General features: G+C 46.4%; 1 protein-coding gene across 1 annotated transcript in view; it reads right to left on the reverse strand.

The window, feature by feature from the left end:
• CHPT1 (choline phosphotransferase 1) overlaps nt 1–7,826 on the reverse strand; it is a 32,014-nt gene extending 24,188 nt beyond the window's left edge. The window contains 1 exon segment of the mRNA XM_054056450.1: nt 7,569–7,826. Within this exon segment, the coding sequence (XP_053912425.1) occupies nt 7,569–7,811 (243 nt within the window). The 5' untranslated portion in view covers nt 7,812–7,826.
• Nucleotides 7,827–8,573: the final 747 nt, after the last annotated feature.

Genomic DNA, 8,573 nt, shown 5'->3' on the forward strand with positions numbered 1-8,573 from the left:
GCTCGCATGCTAGTCACTCCAGTCAGTTCATGAAAGTTTCAATGACCCACAGAACACAAGGCAACAATTTCTGTTCAAGGTAAAATCTTCTACATTTACCTTACCTTAAAACACTTATAACACATTAAATGTAAAACCAAACAAACAAACAACTCAAACCTCTCTTATTTGGTCTTTTTTGACAACACGCTGGCTTTTGTCTAGTTTCAAGTGATTGTACAGGTATAATCATTAAGACTGACAATCCAAGTCTGTTTGCATTAACTCCTACTGGGACAAATCAAAGCAATGATCTCTATCTCCAAAACTAGAATGCTCCCTTTATTGACAATCGCAAACAGGGGGGGAAGTTTTCATCCTCTTCGCAATAAAGATATTTGTACCCATTAACAACTGTACCAGATGCATCTGTGTCCTCACAGCTGCAGAAAAAGGAAGAAGATTCTAGTAAGAGCAGGGGAACAGGTGTGTGAGAGGGCTTAGAAACACAATCTGGAGCATTTCATCCCTATGTTGTCAGTTCAAATCAAACCTAAAGTGGAAACAACCAATGAACATTCATGATCAGTTATGCACTTCACAGATTAAATTAATGCTCTAATGTTTTAATTGGTAAAAGGCAGTTTTCTAAATCAAAGGTGCACAGAAGTTTCTGATAACCACAGATTGTCTCTGCTATCCACCCTCTCAATACAGCTACAGCTGCCATCTCCTCAGCCTTTTTACATGCCTGGCTCTCCACCCAGGGATGTCCCCTGCCAGCTTCCCACAGTGGACCCAAGTAGTTTGCAAATTAGAGAAGTGGGAGCATTTGAGAATGATGACATGGCTGACAGACTCAGCAGAAAGGTCAGGAGGCTCCCAATAATCATCAGCTTTTCACTGATGAGGTGTTTATTATCTCTGCCCAAAGTTATATCCTGTCCAAGCAAATGTATTACTTGGCCAGAGCTAATGCTATTCTCATGGAACCAGAAGAGAACACAAAGCTGGGGGTGGGAGAAGGTTTCTCCGCTTCAATTAGAAGGGATGTCTGAAAGATAATACAGGCCCAGGATCTTGTCAAACGCAAATCTGGTACAGCAGGTCTGGTCATCTGCTGAACCAGAGGGCGTCAAAACAAAACAATACACATGTAGTGTTTGACAGGTATGTGTGGTATGCCTCTCCTTCAGGAAAAAGTGTAGGTTGAACAGCAGTCCTCATTCTTCTGCTCCTGTGATTCTGTATGATGGAAGAGCATGGACAGCTGGAAAGATGATGTGCCAAGAAGATCCCTTACCATGAATTTCAAGCAAAGCTCTCAAGACCAGAGAGTTCAACAGCACAAGCTTATACAACGTCTAAAGATTCATCCCCTCTTAATTACTCAGCACATATAGTCATAATCTCACTTCCTCAATCCAACAACACAGCAACTAATTTCACTCTAGTTTACACAGCCCCTCTCTGGAACAGATCCAGAATAGAGAGACGTTTTTACTGGACTTCCTCCCTTGCCTCCCCAAATGTGGACCACTTCCCTCACTTTGGTTTTGCACAAAACACTATGTACAATTGTAAAAACAGCAGAAGGATGGAAGGCGCCGGTTAGACCTGAATTACAGCAGAGGGAGAAGGCGGGGGGAAGAACAATAAAATAATCATCACACTACAGCCCAAGTGCATTTCATACGCACCAGGGACTCCATCCATTCCTTTAGCATCCTCCTCATCCCAACAAGCTCCCACTGAAAGAACTCCTCTCCTGTAGTGGGATTCCTGAACCTTCCCTGCCTCCCTTTATGCCAAAGAACTCCTTTTTCCGTTCACTAATAAGTGCTCTGTTCTTTACTTGAGGGTATTGCCTGGATTCCCTGCCTCACTCAGTGCCTCACACCTCCCCTCTACCAGGTCAGGGACTCAACACTTCTTCCTTCACATCCCATGCCCCCAGTTCATAGGATCTGCTCCAGTCCACTCTCTTTTCTACTTTATTATTCTCTCTCCCACAAAGCTCAGTCGTGCCCTTGGTATTTACATGCCATGCCTGTCAGTATCTTCCCCTCATTTCTCCCCTGACAGGAAAAAAAAAAAATCAAGACAACCCCTCTTTCAGCTTAAAAGGTGGGAGTTCCTTGAATCTGTTTTGTTTTTTAAAGGTATTTTCTGAAGAAGAGATTGGGAGAAGCAGAGACAGCACCCCACAGGTGTTCCTCTAAGCAGCTAAAAGCAGAGCTAGACGGAGCCACCTAGACCCTCCCCTGCTTTCTGGTCTCCCTAGATGCATGGCTTCCAAAATAGCATGTTTCAGCAAGGTACAGAACCCTTCTATAAATGCCCTACATCACTTTTCAAGCAATTCTACAGAGCTAGCCACCCAAAGCCTCCTTTCCCTCCCCAGCTCTGAACTCTTGAACCCCTGTCTCCTTTCAACATAACTCCTCAAACAACAAATCCATAATCCATCCTTTTCTTCTTATCTTTCTCTGTTCCCAGTGACCTACATGAAATTGCAGACAGCATAAACAAAGGCCTTAAAAAAACACCAGACAACCCTCCAAATAAATTAGATGTGATGCAACCTAAGATGAAAGCAAGCAAGACAAGTCTTTATTACCAGATGAAAACTACTCCTATCAGTTTGAGGGGCTCTTTGCTTAGATCTCGTTATAACTTCCGCAAGATTTATCTTTCTTTTGTATTCATAGAATCACCAGGTTGGAAAGGACCCACGGGATCATCGAGTCCAACCATTCCTAACAGTCCCTTAAACCATGTCCCTAAGCACTTCATCCACCCGTTCCTTAAACACCTCCAGGGAAGGCGACTCGACCACCTCCCTGGGCAGCCTGTTCCAGTGCCTAATGACTCTTTCCATGAAGAATTTTTTTCTGATATCCAGCCTGAACCTCCCCTGGTGGAGCTTGAGGCCATTCCCCCTTGTCCTATCCTCTGTCACTTGGGAGGAGAGGCCAGCTCCCTCCTCTCCACAACCTCCTCCTAGGTAGTTATAGAGAGTAATAAGGTCTCCCCTCAGCCTCCTCTTCTCCAGGCTAAACAACCCCAGCTCTCTCAGACGCTCCTCATAAGACTTATTCTCCAGCACCTTCACCAGCTTCGCTGCTCTTCTCTGGACATGCTCCAGAGCCTCAACATCCTTCTTGTGGTATTGAGTTTATATCTATGAAAAAATAACAATTACTGCTAGCATGAACTTCTGCCCTAAAATTCTAGCCTCCCATGGCGTTTTAGAGAGACCTGTGGCTGAGCTTGCAGGATTACTGAGCTTGTGGCTGAGCTTGAAAGCTACGTAGAGGAGAAGGACCTGGGGGTGTTGGTTGACAGCTGATTGAACATGAGCCCAGGTAGCCAAGAAAGCCAATGGCATCTTATCTTGTATCAGAAATGGCGTGACCAGCAGGTCCAGGGAGGTTATTCTGTGTTATACTGTGTTCAGTTCTGGGCCCCTCACCACAAGAAGGATGTTGAGGCTCTGGAGCGTGTCCAGAGAAGAGCAACAAAGCTGGTGAACAAGTCTTATGAGGAGCGGCTGAGAGAGCTGGGGTTGTTTAGCCTGGAGAAGAGGAGGCTGAGGGGAGATCTCATTGCTCTCTACAACTACCTGAAAGTAGGTTGAAAGGAGGTTGTGGAGAGGAGGGAGCTGGCCTCTTCTCCCAAGTTACAGGGGACAGGACAAGAGGGAATGGCCTCAAGCTCCATCAGGGGAGGTTCATGCTGGACATCGGGAAAAAAATTTTCATGGAAAGGGTCATTGGTCACTGGAACAGACTGCCCAGGGAGGTGGTTGAGTCACCTTCCCGGGAGGTGTTTAAGGGATTGGTGGACGAGGTGCTGAGAGGCCTGGTTTAGGGATTGTTAGGAATGGTTGGACTCAATGATCCAGTGGGTCCCTTCCAACCTAGTGATTCTATGATCACAGAAGCTAGGCCTCTCCATGAGCAACCATTCAAGCAGCAAGATCAGTTTTCTTCCTCCCTTTTTAATAAGATAAATACATTCAGCCAGTTTTCTCCGTAGTGTTGATACAAGGAAAAAATTAACATGTCAGTTTTCCCCAGAATGGGAATGGATAATACGGGATCCACATGCAAAACATAATGAAGTAACTGTAGCTACTTCAGATCAGTCAGTGTGCAGTAGAGCCAGAGTTCACTGCCAAACAATGGGGATAAAATGGAAATCCTCACTCAAGAAGTGCTCCTGTTACACTCCAATGCAGCAAATGCACACTGTTCACACTTAAAAGTCAATAAAACTTTTCATTCCTTTTATAATTAGCGCAAAAAAAAAAAAAAGAAAATAAAGAAAAAAGCAAGTCTGTAGTCACAATGAAGATTCTCTTCAAGCTACAGAACATGGAATGTGCAGGTAGTGTCCTCCCCGCCCCACACCTGGTGCAGCATGTATTATTTCTATAGATTACTGTCCTTACTTACACAGAGTAGGAAATTGGCCAAACACTCTATAAAAATCTACACACATGGATTTTGGTTACAACAGTGCTTGAGGGGTGCAGTCTGCTAATTGCTTAGCTACAAATAAGGTGGCTTATGTCAAAATGTGGATTTACAGGGGAGAGTGATATAGCCCACATTTCTACTAGACATGAAGACATTACTGAAACAGACAATATTTTATAAAGCAAAACCATACTGTGCTAGTCAGTAACAAAACTGGCTTTTAGTGACTACTGAGGCTGATGAAAATAAAAAGAGCAGTGTATAAGGAAATAATGGCTACAGAGTAAGAGAACAAGGGAGCATTGTATGGTTTTAGGGAAGGGAAAATTAATTAATTGCATGGGGGGGAAGGGAAGTATTACTAAACTGTGGAATTCACTATGGTAGCACATAATGGAAACTGAAAGTACAACAGGTTCAAAACAACTCAAAAGTCAAAATCATCAGGTGGAAGGCATCAGTAAGGAAATAGATGCATCAGCTGCTGTTCTAGCAAGTAACTTGAGTAGAATCTCTTGCTGAGAAACCCCTAACCCACATTGTTTTGGCAGCTGTAAGGGTATATAGGGGAAAGGTCTCTTTTATAAGCATCTGCTAGCAGCTGCTCTATGAGGCATTTCAGCTACCAGTCTTACTTGTTCTGGACAGTTTGTACAAACATCAAGACTTCAGTGTGTTCAATAAAGAACTAATTGAAATGGCCCACTTAAGATTGACAGCAGGAAAAAAAGCCCAACTACATAAACCAACGCATAAAGAAACCCCACCTAAAACCAAAACCTGCTTGTTATTTTATCTGAGTCTTCTATCCAGTGCTCCTATAGTCCACTAAGAGAATATAACAAATTCTTGTTAGTCCATCAGGTAAGCAAGGCTTGTTTATGAAGGGAAGAGATGGCTCGCAGTATAGAGAGGTGATGTTGAAGTGCACTATGCTAGTAGTTCAGTCTGTGATTCAACCACCTTTAACATAATTTTCAGTTCCACCTTCCCCCTATGGCCCTTTCAGCCTACACATCCACGTCAAAACTACAAAGTCAATTATTACAATAGCACATATAACACCTATTAGTATTGCAACAGTTTTAGCTTTTTAAAAAAAAAGCCACCCAGGCATGTGACATCTTAGGTAGATGACAAGCTGTGTCATTAAACAAGGCGAATAGAGAGACGATGCCCGAAGTGATACAGCACAAGAAAGCAAGGGCTCTTCGCATGGCACAGAGGCAACAAAAAAAACCCAAAAGAATAAGGAGTCTGGCTTTACACTATGAATTTATAAAGGATATTCTCTTAACTGAACAAGGAAGCTTTATAAGAAGGAAGCTGTACCTTCTTATAAAATTCAGCTTCCACAATCAAAAAAACCTGTAAAGTTCCTAAAATTACACTTAGGCTTTCCTGGAAAGAGTAGTTTCCTGGATGTCTGCAACATAACCTTTTTTTTCCTTTTGTATGAGGGTCCTCAAGGGAAAAATATCTTAAAATTTACTTTCTGCTCTTTTTTTTTCCCCCTGAACAGCAAAGAGAAAAAGCTAGAGTGAATATGCAGAGACATAACTGGCACATGACTGAAATCCACATCACAGAACTAAGCTTTGCATCACGAAATTGATCAGGACTAGGCCAAGCTAAGTTAGTTTTTATCTGGATTAGCTTCCTGATGTTTGCCACAAACACCTCAGACAACACAAAGGGTGAAGTTACTACAGAAAAAGAAGGGTACTTCCACCAACAAGAACAGTCACTAAAGTATATCTAAGTTATTAAAATAAATTGATCAACTGCCATGTCTGCCATTAGGATTTAAGCCCATCAGAACAGATGAAAAACAGCAGCAAGCTTTCAAGATATTTTACCTACACAAAGCAGTCCTCCCCTATTTCCCATTTTAACTACCATGAAGACTCTGCACAGGGAAACATAACAGGCTGGGAAGCTCTGACAGAGCTCTTTAAACTGTCAGTGAAAACATACTCAACCTGGTTTAAGCAACAGCAGCATCAGCCCTGTTTTCCATCCAAAAGCTAAAGCACTTAAAGTTTTCCCACACAAGGACGGGAAGCATTTCAGCTACTGCCACCTAACACCTGTGACACCTCGCTTCTGAGCCGAGCGATGCTGAAGTGGTATCAGCCATGCCTCACGGCCAGTGCTGCCTTGCTGCTGTGCATATCCCGGACTGTCTCTCCTGGCTGGCAGCTGTTCCTACCTCCACAGCCCCTGCATTACAGCCTTCCTCTTGAGAAAGCAGTTGGTACAGCATCATCTCCTTCCTAGCAAGGTGCCTAAGCAGAGACACACACGTGGCAACCATGATGGTCCCATGATGGTCTTGCCTGGGCCAAGCACCACGTGAGAACCCCATCCCCGCTGGGCCCTGTGCTCAGGGTGAGAGGGAACGGCCTCAAGTTGCTCCAGACAAAGTTCAGATTGGACATAAGGGAAAATTTCTTCACCGAAAGGGTTATTGGGCACTGAAACAGGCTGCCCAGGAAGGTGACTGAATCACCGTCCCTGAAGATTTTTAAAAGACGGGTACATGAAGTGCTTCGGGATGTGATTTAGTAGTGGACCTGTATGGCTGGGCTTGATAATGACAGAATCAGAATAGTTTGGGTTGGAAGGCACCTTAAAGATCATCCAGCTCCAACCCCTCTGCCACGGGCAGGGACACCTCCCACTGGATCAGGCTGCCAAAGGCCTCATCCAACATGGCCTTGAACACCTCCAGGGATGGGGCATCCATGAGTTCCCTGGGCAACCTGTGCCAGTGCCTCATCATAGTGAGGAAGTTCCTCCTTATGTCTAGTCTAAATCTGCCCCTCTCCAGTTTATACCCATTGCCCCTCGTCCTACCACCACAAGCCTTTGTTAACAGCCCCTCCCCAGCTTTCCTGTAGCCCCTTCATGTACTGGAAGGTCGCTATAAGGTCTCCTCGGAGCCTTCTCTTCTCCAAAGGTCTTTTCCAACCTACTGGTTCTACGATTCACCCGAGGGCCAGAGAGGAGACCACGATCACACGATCCTCCCCAGCACTCACACCCCAACACCCACCTCCAAGCTGTCCCCCCCCGATTTCGGAGGGCAAAGAGAGGCGGTACCTGCTCGGTGGCGCTGGGACAGGCGGCGATGAGCGGCAGCGCCGCCAGGCAGTTGAGCAGCAGCCCGCCCAGGGTGATGGCGTTGGGCGCCAGCCGCGGCGGAACGCGCCGCACCAGCCAGCACCAGTAGGGCTGCAGCCACGGCTCGAGCAGCGAGCGCCCGGCCGCGCTGTAGCGGTGCTGCTCCAGCCGCCTCAGCTGCGCGGGGCTGAGCGGCGCGGGCACAGCCCAGCGCGCGGCCATGCCGCTCGGGGCGGGGCGGGGCTTCTCCCCGTCCTGCCCCTGGAGGCAGTGGGATGCGCCGCGGAGTGAGGTCCGGTCCAGCTAGCGTATTAGAATCATAGAATCACCAAGTTGGAAAAGACCTCTTGGATCATCGAGTCCAACCATTCCTATCTGCCACTAAACCATGTCCCTGAGCACCTCGTCTACCTGTCTTTTAAATACCTTCAGGGATGGGAATCAACCACCTCCCTGGGCAGCCTCTGCCAGTGACCAATGACCCTTTCTGTGAAAAGTTTTTTCCTGACATCCAGTTTGAGCCTCCCCTGGTGGAGCTTGAGGCCATTCCCCCTTGTCCTGTCCCCTGTCACTTGGGAGAAGAGGCCAGCACCCTCCTCTCCACAACCTCCTTTCAGGTAGTTGTAGAGAGCGATGAGGTCTCCCCTCAGCCTCCTCTTCTCCAGGCTAAACAACCCCAGCTCCCTCAGCCGCTCCTCATAAGACTTGTTCTCCAGCTCCTTCACCCAGAGTTTCATTGCTCTTCTCTGGACACGTTCCAGAGACTCAACATCCTTCTTGTAGCGAGGGACCCAGAACTGAACACAGGATTCGAGGTGCGGTCTCACCAGTGCCGAGTACAGGTGCAGAATAACCTCCCTGGACCTAGTGGCCGCGCCGTTTCTGATCCAAGCGAAGATGTCATTGGCCTTCTTGGCCACCTGGGCACACCACTGGCTCATGTTCAGTCGGCTGTCAACCAACACCCCCATGTCCTTCTCCTCC

Source organism: Cuculus canorus, chromosome 1 (genome assembly GCF_017976375.1).
Source record: "Cuculus canorus isolate bCucCan1 chromosome 1, bCucCan1.pri, whole genome shotgun sequence".
In the NCBI taxonomy this organism is placed as follows: domain Eukaryota; kingdom Metazoa; phylum Chordata; class Aves; order Cuculiformes; family Cuculidae; genus Cuculus; species Cuculus canorus.